This window comes from Gobio gobio (assembly GCF_949357685.1).
Source record: "Gobio gobio genome assembly, chromosome: 21".
NCBI lineage: Eukaryota > Metazoa > Chordata > Actinopteri > Cypriniformes > Gobionidae > Gobio > Gobio gobio.
This window is the reverse complement of record NC_137117.1, coordinates 25,572,858-25,585,904: the sequence shown is the minus strand read 5'-3', so window position 1 is coordinate 25,585,904 and position 13,047 is coordinate 25,572,858. Positions and strand designations below refer to the sequence as shown.

At 40.7% G+C, this 13,047-nt stretch overlaps 1 protein-coding gene across 3 annotated transcripts in view; it reads left to right on the top strand.

Annotated features, from left to right (window-relative positions):
• samd11 (sterile alpha motif domain containing 11) overlaps nt 1–13,047 on the top strand; it is a 63,383-nt gene that overhangs the window by 5,412 nt on the left and 44,924 nt on the right. For all 3 annotated transcript variants that reach the window (XM_079801980.1, XM_079801979.1, XM_079801981.1), the window contains exon 3: nt 12,004–12,176. In XM_079801980.1, the coding sequence (XP_079658106.1) occupies nt 12,004–12,176 (173 nt within the window). The remainder of the gene's footprint in view (nt 1–12,003; nt 12,177–13,047) is intronic.

Genomic DNA, 13,047 nt, shown 5'->3' with positions numbered 1-13,047 from the left:
CCACTAAGTGAGGTCAAAATACGATAGATGTATACGTAGATGCCTCATTAGCGCCTGCACGGATCAGTAGAATGAGGCAGCTACGAACAATATATCTATGACCTCTATTTTGAACTCACTTAGCGGAAGTTATGGCGGAGCTCAGAGACGATCAGGTTTGTCTGTTAAGAGGTAAAATAATAGCATAAATACTGCTCGGTTTATCACAGAAATTGATCGTTTCGCTAGATAAGACCCATATTCATCGTCTGGTATCGTTTAAAGCCCTTTGAAGCTGTACTGAAACTGTCATTTGGACCTTGAACCGTTTGGAGCCCATTGAAGTCCATTATATGGAGAAAAACCCTGGAATGTTTTCATCCAAAACCTTAATCTCTTTTCGACTGCAGAAAGAAAGACATGGACATCTTGGATGACATGGGGGTGAGTAAATTATCAGCAAAAGTTTATTTAAAAGTGAACTAATCCTTTAAGAAAACCATTACGGTTTACAAACAGCTTTCCTAAACACTCGTCTGCCATTGGTCTGCCAAATAGGTAGCCATTCCCCAAACTCACCCCACTGAGTTTAGCTCAAATAGACAGAACAACATAAAAAAAACCACAGTATTTACACTTTTCAAGGGAATCAAACTACAGATGGCGTAGTAGTTGGGATATGAGAAAGTAGCCAGGACAGCTCCTTCACTCTACAATCAGTCAAACAATGACAGTACATACACACTTTATCATAAAACACTTACTTTCACACCTGATATAAATCTTCACACATGTTAATGCTTCCTTAGAAAAGAAATACTAAATGTTGAGAATACAATTAACACCTCTGTATTAGTTTTGTTCACTCTTGCTTTTGAATGTGCACACACTTTCCCTTTCACTATACACAGTCTGTCAAGAACTCGTCATGCTTTCTAACAGCGGTTGGAATACTTCTAAAGTGCTCTCAAATGGTTGACCTGCACAATATATCTTATGTTTCTCAAGTTGTTTTTTTATTTCAACAAATTAGTACAATAATAAATTAGTTTGCAGGAAGAGCTACAGAAAGAGTGTTAACAATAAACCATACTCTTTTTTTTAAATGTCTCTTCATCAGAGTTTGAGATTGCCTACTATATATGCTAACATGGTGGCTGTCATTTGACAGAAAAGAATAAAGGCCTGTACGTTCACACAAAGAACGATAGCTATAGAGATAACTATTGTCTGCCGCTTTAAATGCTCGAGCTCATTACAGCAGGCTGGATTCTGATTGGCTGTCAGTGTTTTTATCATTCATCAGCTGGAAAAAAGTGATTCCAACCATATCGTTTCTCTGTGCCGTTATCGTTATAGCTGTGGTGTGAACTCTACTATTCTTTAATGTTGAGAACAATTTTTAGAACTATATCTTTATCGTTATCATCCTTGTTGTGAACGGGCCATAAGATAATATAAATATTAATGATTGATGACATGGCTGCTGTTGCACACATCAACCAAATTCACTCTCAATTCAAGCCCTGAAGATGGACAGTCACTTTGTTTAAAGAATGCAGTCACTTTCATAACATGAACTGTGTATGAACGGTATTTAGCACATAAGTGCTTCTGTTTGAAAGAAACTTTTGTGAACTGGCATCCTCAGTTCACGCAAGATTAAGTGTAAAGTTAAGAACATACAAAACAACAGGTCCTGTCACACTCTACGCAAATGAATAAGGCAACATGCTCTGTGCTGTTTTTTTGTGGTCTCTGACGGCACGACAGTTTTCTTCTTGCATTGTTTTATGACCGATCTAGACTTGGAATCATGGTGGAGTCATTCTAAACAGCTCAGTTCCGTTCATTACTTTAATTACTCAGTAACCGCATCTTTAACCGTTTTTTTTCTACCCTCAGCGGCCTTATCAGAGGCAAGACCTGCACTACGGTGAAAAGTTTTCTCTTCAAGTTCATGAGTTCATCATAACAGTTAGCTTAGGTGCTTAGGTGTTGGTCATAGACCTTTGGCTGTTGTGGTTTTCTGTCCTCCTGCTAATGAATTATATGTAGATCTGTCCTAATGAAGTGTGCTTGATGATATAGAACCATTGTTTGCATGTTTTTGTGCAGACGGATGAATTATCACGTGTTGTTGTTCCTTTAAGAGTCAGAGTCATTCAGTTGGCCTGGCTGTTGTCTCCCAGGAGAAATGTGCTTCCTTTCCCCTGTTTTTTCAGCGGAACTAGTGGATGCTGGCAGGAAATTACACTCCGCTCCGTCTCGTAAATATCTCTTAGAATCTGGGCTTCTCCCCGCTGTGTCCCGGGTCAAGAAAAAGTTGTCACTGGGGGGTTGGGAACAAGGCTGGTTAAAAAAACATGGAGGATGGTGATGTCGCAGTCTAAACATTTCAGTGTTGGTCCTTCAAAGAGAACAATCTCAGCAGATGTTGATGTATTCATTGCACTCTTAGTACACAGCCTTCTGTGGCAAGAACGTGAAAGGAATGGTTCACCCAAAAATTAAATTCTGTCATTATTTAATCACGCTAATGTTGTTTCAAACCGGCATGCTGTTATTTTTCCTGTGCAAAAGAAGGCATTTTAGAAGATCTTGCAGCTCTTTCATTGCAATGATAGTGACCACATTGCCCCCTCTACCCCCCCAAAAAAAGAAACAACCAAAAAAACACTATAAATGTAGGTCGTTATTAATGGTTAATCTTCCCTTCTGATGAAGCTTGTGTATTAACCTTTTTGTAGCGTTGTATCACAAAAGCTGCTTAAAGTCGCAATGAAACGAAAGTAGCAACAGACCATTTCTTCTGTATTGTGACTAGAGTTGTTCCGATTCCAATACTAGTATCGGAAATATCACCGATACCACAACAAATTCTGGCATCGGTATCGGTGAGTACTTGAATCCATGTACCGATCCGATACCATATTCTTGGCTAGTTATGACCGCGAGCTTTGCCTAACCGCTGCACGGTTCTTCTTCGCTGCTCAGAATGCATTGCAAACACAGGAAGTTGTGCTGTGTTGCCACCATAGACTGTAAAAAAATATGGATGTAGTGTCAGTGATGTCACCCATAGGATTCTGATGAGCCGTTCTGAAGCGCAAAGTAGGGACGAGATGGCCGTTGCCATCTTGGCAGCGCATCATCTTGTGTCACTCCCGGATAACAGAAAATGGGCAAAAAGGCGGGACGTGGGCGGAGCTGAAGTGACGCGATGACTAACAGACAGCAGATAAATGGCTATCCACCTGTCACTCGAAGTGGCCACGCCCTTAATTATGCAGAACTTTAAGGCTTTATATAATGTAAACGAATGAGTCATGAAGGGCAAAATTAGACCAAAACCACAATTTGTACCAGGCTGTAAACATGTTTTAATCTGCTGTAAAGTCGGGCATTTGAACATGGGGCTCAATGAGATTCTGCTCTCTTCTGGAGCCTGTCCCTAGTGGCCAGTCGATGAATTGCAGTTTAAGTCACTTCCGTATTGGCTTCAAGAGAAACTGCAGGAGGTTGCCGCTTGGTTGCCACAAGCAACCACTGTTTAGAGCAGCGAATAATAAATGAAAACGCGCTAGCAGTATGTCCGCTGTTTAGCAGTATTTAGTCTCTTTGTGGATGGCGGGCGCCCGCGCACACACACACACACACACACACACACACACACACACACACACACACACGCGCGTGACACTCGCTCACTGTCTTTGTAATCTCTGCCGTGTGGCACTATCAAGTGGCAACCTCCCCCAGTTTCTCTACCTCTACGTGCGTTTTACAGTCTATGGTCACTATATGAGGACAGGAACGCATAAACTGTCACTTCATGAGAATTTACCGTTTCATTTGTGAAAATGGAGGAACACAGACACTCACATATCTCCACGGCAACTCGTCAAAATAAAAGTTTGGTTAAAATTTTGTTTAAATTGACAGAATATATTAGGCTACTGTTGTACAGTAGATTTAGCTACATCTCTATGTAATAATAATATGTCTCTACTACTACTACTAATAATGCCTAGATGGTTGCTTATTTTTCACTTGTTTTGTTGTAAAGAGATTATTTTCTGATTAATATATAATTTTTTATATTCCTATATTTATTTGTTGCACTGTTTTTTTATACAGTTATATTGTAAAACTAAAATACCTTTTTCAGTTTGCAGTGTTAGATTTGTGGCTGCATTTTTGAAGTTCTTTTTCGCTTAAGAAAAATAAATAATATTACTGTCAAATGCATGTCAGATAATAAAAATACTGTAATAAATACAGTAGTTCACTGTATGTATTTGTTCATGTTTTATTAAGGGATAAGTCTGAAGCACACCATACAATTATTCTAGCAATTCATACAGGGCTAGTAGTATATATAGCTGTATATCCAGATACACATCCAGGTATCGGATCAGTACTCAGTATCGGCCGATACCTTGAGCCCAGGTATCGGAATCGGTATCGGGAAGGGAAAAGGGTTTCGGAACGTCTCTAATTGTGACATACAGTGCATCCATGAGATCAATGTTTGCGTTATATTCAAACATGAATATGAGCTTGTAGTCGATAATGGAGGGACGGGTTTTAAGCGGACTAGATGGAGAAGTTTGGCATTTGTCTTTAAAGGGATAGCACTAGCAAACAGCTTTGGTTACCTTTGCATCTTATTTTGTGTTTCACAAAAGAAAAAAAGTCATACAGGTTTAGAACAACACGAGAGTGAGTAAATAATGACAGAATTGTCCATTTTAAGTGAACTAAATAATGATTTAAATATCATTCTTCTGTTCCAGATCTTCCACTCTACTGTTGGATGACGTGGTTAAAACTGCTTGGTTACACAAGTAATTCAGGTGTTGACTGTGCGACTCAAATTCACTAGAGCTGTGTTAACAGCAGCATAATTAGACAGCGATATTTTTGCTGTGAAGCGTGTGGTATTAGGTGAGGTTTGTTAGCGTAGGCCAGCGCTCATTTGGCAGAGCGTTGCTGGAGGGCTGGGTACAGGCAGGAATGGGGGCTGACGCCACACAGTCTCACAACAGCTCCCTCGCTGTGGGGGGTTAGACTCGATGTGTGCGCGTGTCTGTGTGCCGTACGAGGGTTTGTGTAGCGGTGTGTTTGTATCCCTCACATGGAGCCGAGGCTATGCTGCTATGGCAACGGCAGGATCCCTCCTCAGGACAGCAGCGAGCAGCCAGGCAGTCTCTGCAGTGTGTTGCATTCATGAATTAAAGCAAATTAGAGCCCACTAGTAAACCGCTCCAAACTCACAACAGGCTTTTTCCATTGATTTTTATTAGCCATTTTTGCTTCAAATCGGGATTGTACTGCCGCAGAGATGAGTGTTTTGAAGCGTTATGAAGTGACAAACAAGTGAGACATTAGTTTCAACTAATTTAGTTTGTGCACATCTCAAACTGTCACATATTTTTCAGATCATTTGGAGATATTATTCAGGAAATGTTGTCACTGAAGTTGGAGGAGTCGGTTATAGGAAACCACTGCAGGAAAGCTTTACAGGCAGGTGGGGTGACTGTGTGTACTGGACTGGTATCAGAGATGGGCGTGTCTATGTGGGTGTTGGTGGGAAAGGTACAGGGCTTATCTATCAGCTCATGCAGCTGATCATTACAAAGCCACTATGGCTACATATGAACGCACTCCTCCAAATGTCAGTTTTTACATACGACTGACCCAGTTCTTCTCTCAACTGTTCAAATACAGTTTGATACCATCCAACATGGTTTTCACAGAAAGTGCAGCGTCATGCTATACTTCATCTAAAACTTATTTAGATTCTTGTATAATTATTTTTTTAATTATTATTTTTTCTATCTATTGTAAATAATATAAATATATGCATTTTATTTTATTTTATTATCATAACTTCATTTTACATAACATTTGGTGACAGTCCTCAAATCTGAATGCCAAGCATGGATATTTTTGTCCAACAGCACTTGGACTTTTCACTCTTTGCGTCAATGTGCTTGTTTGTGTTTGCGGCATTCTGGGCCAATTATCGGTCATTGCAGCTGGTCCTGCTTTAGCATCGTTTTGCTTTTTAGTCAGTACATCAAAATTAGTCTAAATGATGTATAAAATGTAAGTTACTCAATATTGACTTTGCACACATTAACTTTCTGCATTAAATTGTTTCTTGAGCAGCAAGTCAGTATATTAGAATGATTCCTGAAGGATCATGTGACACTGGAGACTAAAGTAATTCAGCTGTGCCATCACTGGAAAAAAATAGAAAACAGTTGTTTTTAAAATCACTGTTTTTACTGTATTTTTTATTAAATAAATGCAGCCTTTGTGAGCATAGGAGACGGCTTTTATAAAAATGTTTAATTGTACCATCTTACTGACCCCAAACTTTTGAACAGTAGTGCATAGTAGACTCCTGAACTATTAAAGTGATTTGCCAAAAATGACCACTTGCACCACATATGACCACAGCACCTAAAATAAACACTTTATTTCCTCTTATATGCATTTAAATGCACCTAAAATCTTAATAATATTAGAAACACAGTAAAGCTGGTCTGGAACAGAATATATGTTATATTGACTGTGTTTATGTTCAGTTTATATTGTAAGCTTTGGCTTGCTTTATCTTAAATGTGGCCCATACATTTCTCTTCTCCACTTTTCAGTCATACGTTCTTAGTTCCAGCATCCAGCTTCTACATTTTGGTCTCTTGGGAGTGTGTTGGAGTCAGTACCTATCCATAAAGGTCTCCTGTGGCTGTCTTTTTTGAAGGGAGGGGGGATCCAAACGCAGGCAGAGAAATCTTGGCACGCATGGCTGGACTGCCACTGACCTCCCCGCGCCGGGGAACGCTTCACTGGGCTGACACAGCCCGCTCACCCTATGGGTCGGGGGGAGGTTGGCGGGGAGGAAGGGGGGGTGGTTGTTCTGGGTGAGGATGGGAAGCACACTGCCCTTCAGCTCTCTCTTACTTACCATTTATACTTACTCCCAGAAATAAGTTACACTACAACAATGTAAACCGCTAAACACTTTACACTAAGGTCATTTGTTAATATTAGTAAATTAATTTAACTAACATGAACTGACGATGAACAATATATATTATAATATATAAAGCATTTATTCATCTTTGTTAATGTTAGTAAAAATATAATTGTTCATTGTTTTTTCAATTTAGTTCACGATGCACTAACTTCGTAGTGAAATTGTAGTAAAATGTATGTTGACTAATTAATAAATGCTGTAGAAGTATTGTTAATTGTTAGTTATGTTAATTAATGTTGTTATCTAATGGTAACAAATGAAACCTTATTGTAAAGTGTTCATTTGGGTTGGTGAAGGAAGTTGTTTGGCATTGTTTTCCAACTGTATATGTGAAAAAAAAAATAAAAGGTAATTAGATCAGTCACGTGGATGTAACTGAACACTATGGCAAATTTGTGGTAAGGCTCCCACAGAAGTGTGCATGTAAAGTATTTAGCATTTTTCTCTCTGTGCTATCGAATGTGCCAATAGATTTAAGTAGGCACATTAAACCCCGCCACACCGACCCACATGCCCCCCCATGTGCCAAGTCTGCCCAGAGTCCCGCCTCCACACTTACTCTCACCGTGGTTGCGGCACACACACACACACACACACACACACACACACACACACACACACACACACACACACACACACACACACACACACACACACACACACACACACACACACACACACACACACACACACACACACACACACACACACACACACACACAGAGGTTAGAGCAGACAGACGCGTGACTCATTAGGCATTCGTCCCCCGGGGACAGTGCTGGGGGAGCGCGCCACAGCTGCAGGAATGTCATGAGCTGCTACTGCTGTGTGCAAATGTGTGTGTGTTTGTGCGTGTATACCTTAGCAGAAGGCCAGCGCACCTTTCAGGAAACACAGCGCCAAGAAAACGTCTCCCTGCTTTTCCACATCATCCTTACTGTCTGAGCCAACAATAAAAGATGTGAGGATGCCTTCAGAACTCAGAAGTAGACTGAAACACATTATACGGCAGATTATACACCGGATAGATCTGGTCCCGCCTGCTTATTAGTCACTACAGCGTTCTTGGTTTAAAATGCACGATATGGTAACGGCTATGACGTGAAACACCTGTTCACCATATCAATGCTGTTCACCGTAGAGACCAACTATTAAACTTAGTGTACTTGAAAGGGACTGTGTCTTCTAGCATTTTTGAAGTTGCTTAAGAAAATAATGTTTAATGAAAATGTGTGTCTTAATATTTTTGTTATTTAGTAGCTCTCGAAACCACAGTCCCACTCTTGGCTTCTTTTTTTAATAAAAAAATACAAATAATAATAAATTCATAATTCATAATGTGAAAACATAGCATCTACTGAATTTTTGAACATTTGAATTCAGACAGGAGGTCAATTTGTGACATTTAGATCCTATATTGGTCACGCATCTTCTTCCCATATGAATTTACTGGTCAGAGTTCACCAAACTTTTGTACTGAACTTTTGTATGCAGCGGAACACAACATTTCTTCGCATGAGCTTGTGTTTCCTGTCTCCCATATTCAAATGCATATAAATAAAAGTCAGTGGATCTCAAAGTCTAGTGTGAAATTGCGGCTCTACTGTAGTAAGTTCTTAAGTAAGTTCTTACTGACCCAAAACTTTCGAACAGTAGTGTTCATGTCCATTATTTTCAACCAGAGGTCATAGTGTATTTAAATACAATCTTTGCTTGTTACAACAAAGCATAACTTTGAGAAAAGTAAAGTTTTCGTCTGGCTTGTTATGGCTTACTGTGCTTTACTGTGCTGTAATTCTGCTGTTTTCTTACTCCCTCTGGTGAGGTCTTTTCTACGAGGACACAGTGAGAACTTCCCTCACATGTTCAAAACGTCTCAGCTCAAGAGTTTTATGGGGCTTACGACAGATACACAAACCGAGCTGATAACTCATTTTGAGTTTACATGTGTGGTTTTTATATTTACGTGAGTGTGTTTTGTACAAATGTATATATAGCTTGTCTCATTGAAGGGCAGACATCAAGTGTGGGAGGGCTTATTCATAGAAATGCTGCTTAGAGGAAATTCATATTCAATATTTTTTCCATGCCTGAGTGACAGTGTGTGTGAGGGTGTGAATGTGTGTGTATGTACATGTGGGCGGGAATTGAAGCCCAGGTTTTTTATGTTTTTGTTTTGAAGCACCCTCCCTGACTCCCTCTGTGCGGAAGTGTTACCGGAAATAGTGCGCAGCCGCCCCCGGTTCTGCGTCAGTTACGCCGAATAAAGCGAGGGGGCTGGACGGGGGCTTTCCGGGAGGACGTTGAGAAGGGTGGGGGTTGGAGAGGAGGAATGGGGGCAGGGAAGTGTGTTTGTGTGTGCGTGTGCGGAGGCCTGTCTCCGCTGAGGCCATGTGGGCAACAGCCGTCTCTCAACGCTAACTTTATCAGATAAAGCATCACCAGTGCTGGCGCACTTCATACGCGGCTTGCAGTGGCTGTTAACAGCTCCAAAACGCACTTGCCGCACGAATAGAATGTCACAAAAAAGCAGTGTTTGTTTGTGTGTTCGCGGTTCTGTGTTGATCATTTCACATGAGTTTATATAAAATTAGTTTCAGTTTAAACAACTTGGACGTTTAAATAAACTTGTCACTTGATGTTGTGCTCAAACTAAATAGATCAAATTTTCTGTTAAAATAAAATAGAAAATAGAAAATACAAAAATCTGCTTCCTCTGCAAAAAGACAGAAAAAAGAAAAGACAGTCGCTCTGGAAAAAAGTGTGTTCAGCTTGCCCATCCTCAGGGATATTTTTTTTTTTTTTTTTGGCTTTTTCCCCCTCTTCTTTTTAATGTATGCCACTTGAGAGAATCCAGAGGGGCTGCACCTGTTTGCCTCTTGGCTAGTCTCTCCACCTCCTGCCCCGGCCTGCCACTCACGCCTCGGCTCCTGTGGGATGCTCTGCATATGTGTATGTGCGCGTGCGAGCTTTGGGTGTGGAGGAAGGATAGCTGCAGGGCTCGGCAAAGTTTGACAGAGCCCGAGATGCAAGCATGCTCACACACACACATACACCACCCAGTCGCACAAACAGACTTTTCAGTTGAAGTTTTTCAAAGCCGCGTTCATTTTTCGGGATCTCTGAACACTCCTAGAGGGGAGATTGGGGTAAGCTGTGCCATGAAATGAGAAGGAAAGTAAGATATAGCCACAACAATAGGAATTCTGATAAAAAGGGTCCAGTGGCACAAATTGCCCAACATTAGGTGTAAGCTGTGTCATGTAAAGGAGTAAATTTAACCCTTTGGGGAATATGTAAACAATTAAAAATGTTGATGCAAATGAAATAAATAAAAAAAACTATATATATATATAGATTGAATATATTTCAATCATGACACCCCACCGAATAGATTTAAACAGCATTTATTGATAAGAATGGAATGTACGTAGACTAGATCTGCTGCTGCTGCATGAGTGAAGGCTACTGCCGAAACGTGCACATAAATACAGTGAATAGGATGTGAGCTGCTGCAAGGAAAGAAGGGAGATTCCTCTGGCAGATCTTGGCAGGTGGTGCTGGGGAAGGTGGAGGGCTAGGAAAAGTCCCATGCTGCACTGCTCTGAGTTGAGCCAGTTAGAGATGGAAATAAAATGTGCTTTTTCATAAGTTTTATGTCAGTTTTTAACAATTTTCCCATGTGCACCTCTCAGTCACATGCAGCATGATGGGTGTTGAATAAATATGTAAATATGGTGTACTTAGATTATTGGGCGACATATCGTACCCCATTCTTTCATACTGTTTTTGCAGCCAGTTTCCCTCTTTTTTCTCTTTCTTCTTCTTCTTCCTCTTCTTCTCCTTCTCCTTTTCACTTCAAATCCTCTCTCTCCCTTTCTGTTCACTCATGGATCGAGGCACAGAAATCTGCACTGACCCCTTCAGGTCACATTAAAGGTCGCCCAGCTTCACACACTAAACCCTGAGGGCCTCTCATCCCCTTCATCCTTTGCTGTCTTTAGATGTCTGATGCGGATAGAGGGAAAAGGAAGAGAAGGAATCACTATCACGTCCCGTTAACTCACCCATCCTCCATCACTGGTCTCGTGGATCAATGGTCTCTCCCTCTGCATGGAGTTTTTTTTTTTGTGCATTTTGAGCTTGTTGTGCATTTCCACCCTTCATTCTTCATGATTTGTGACCTGTGATTCATGATTCATGACCTGTGAGGCTGATCTGTGTAGGCCATATGACGGGTAGAAATTGCTGTTTTATTTTTTGAATTTGCTGGAATTTAGTGTAAAAACTAACTTTAACTGCAACTTTAGATTGTCATTCTTTACAACTACAGAATATAAGAAGGTGTTAATATCAGGAGTGGTGTAGCTTAGTGGTTAAATAAATGACTAACGAACCAAAAGGTTGTAAGTTAACACCCCACAAGGGGTGATTCCTTGAACTATCACCATTATGTCATTTATTCCAGACTGCTTAAGATAAAAGTGTCGCTATATCAGGAGTTTTCAAACTTTTTGATGCAATGGATCCTGGATCCCTTTAATGTGATGATCCCAATTATTGATTTAGAAAATTATGATTTAAGATTTAACATTCATAATTTAGTCTTATTTATTTATATTTAGTTTATTTATTATTTATTTATTTTTTGGGCGCCCTTGGGTTCTCCAGATTCAAACCCCCTGTGCTAAATTACACAATAGAGTAGTGTATCCGCTTGGGAAAATTATGAATTCTATGTGTGTACCAAAAACTCTAGCCTTTTATGAATCAGTTTTACTGAAACTGATTCATAATGCAAATGCAAAAACATGATGAATACATTCAGAATGTGTTTTATCAGCCTAAAGAGAATTGAAAGTGTGACAGATCAGAAACATTAGCCATTTCTCTGTACCGCAGCTCAAGCCAGTAAAATCAGAGAAGGCTGTTCCCAGAGTCTCAGTCTGTCTGTCCCCTCTGTGCTCCTGCAGAACCGTGGGCGACTGGCAGAGAAACGCACCATCCCCTTGCCGCCAACACGGGTGCCCAAAAAGGAGCTGGCCTCCGTTTTCAGTAGTGACGACAGCGAGGGCAGCGAGCGGGCCAGTGGAGATCATGCAGACATCAAACAGGAAGAGCTGCATTACACTATCATGAGAAAGAGGTGAGAATTTGTGTGTGTGTGTGTGTGTGTGTGTGTACACGTGTGCATGTGCGTGTGTGTATATGTGTGTGAGAGCGTGGGTGGGCAAAAAGTGCCAATCTCAGTGCCAGGGATTGATAAATCAACCATGATCTGCCGGAAAGGGGTTAGCCATATCAGACATCCGTATACCACCAAAGAGCTTTAAAGAACACTTAGGTCTGTACCCCCATAGACCCCTATTTTGACACACACACACACACACACACACACACACACACACACACACACACACACACACACACACACACACACACACACACACACACACACACACACACACACACACACACACACACACACACACACACACACACACACACACACACACACACACACACACACACACACACACACACACACACACACACACACACACATACCCTCTAACACACACAAATACACTCATTTACTCTTTTGGCAGACACTACAGACACACACAGGATGTGCCAACTCTAAATACCCATGCTTGGGAGCCCACAGGATACATACACAGAAATAAACATGAGGTCTTCTCATGAACCATATGAAAAGTGATATTGTTGATGAGGTATTTGAAGTCATGTGGCCACTTTCTTGATGCCATAGATCTCAGAATGGTTTGTGAGTTTTCACCTGATGCATTTCCTCATGCATAAGTTGAATTTCGCACCTTTTATATTTTAGTATGTGCCCTAACCGCATGCATAATTCTATTTTAGTAATAGCGCTTGCTAAAAAATGTGGGAAGCAAGAGAGTGCTTGGTCACCAATGGCTAAAGGGCTGTTCACATCAAGGACAATAACTGTAAATATAACGGTTTAATAAGTGTTCTAATTATATGAGAATAGT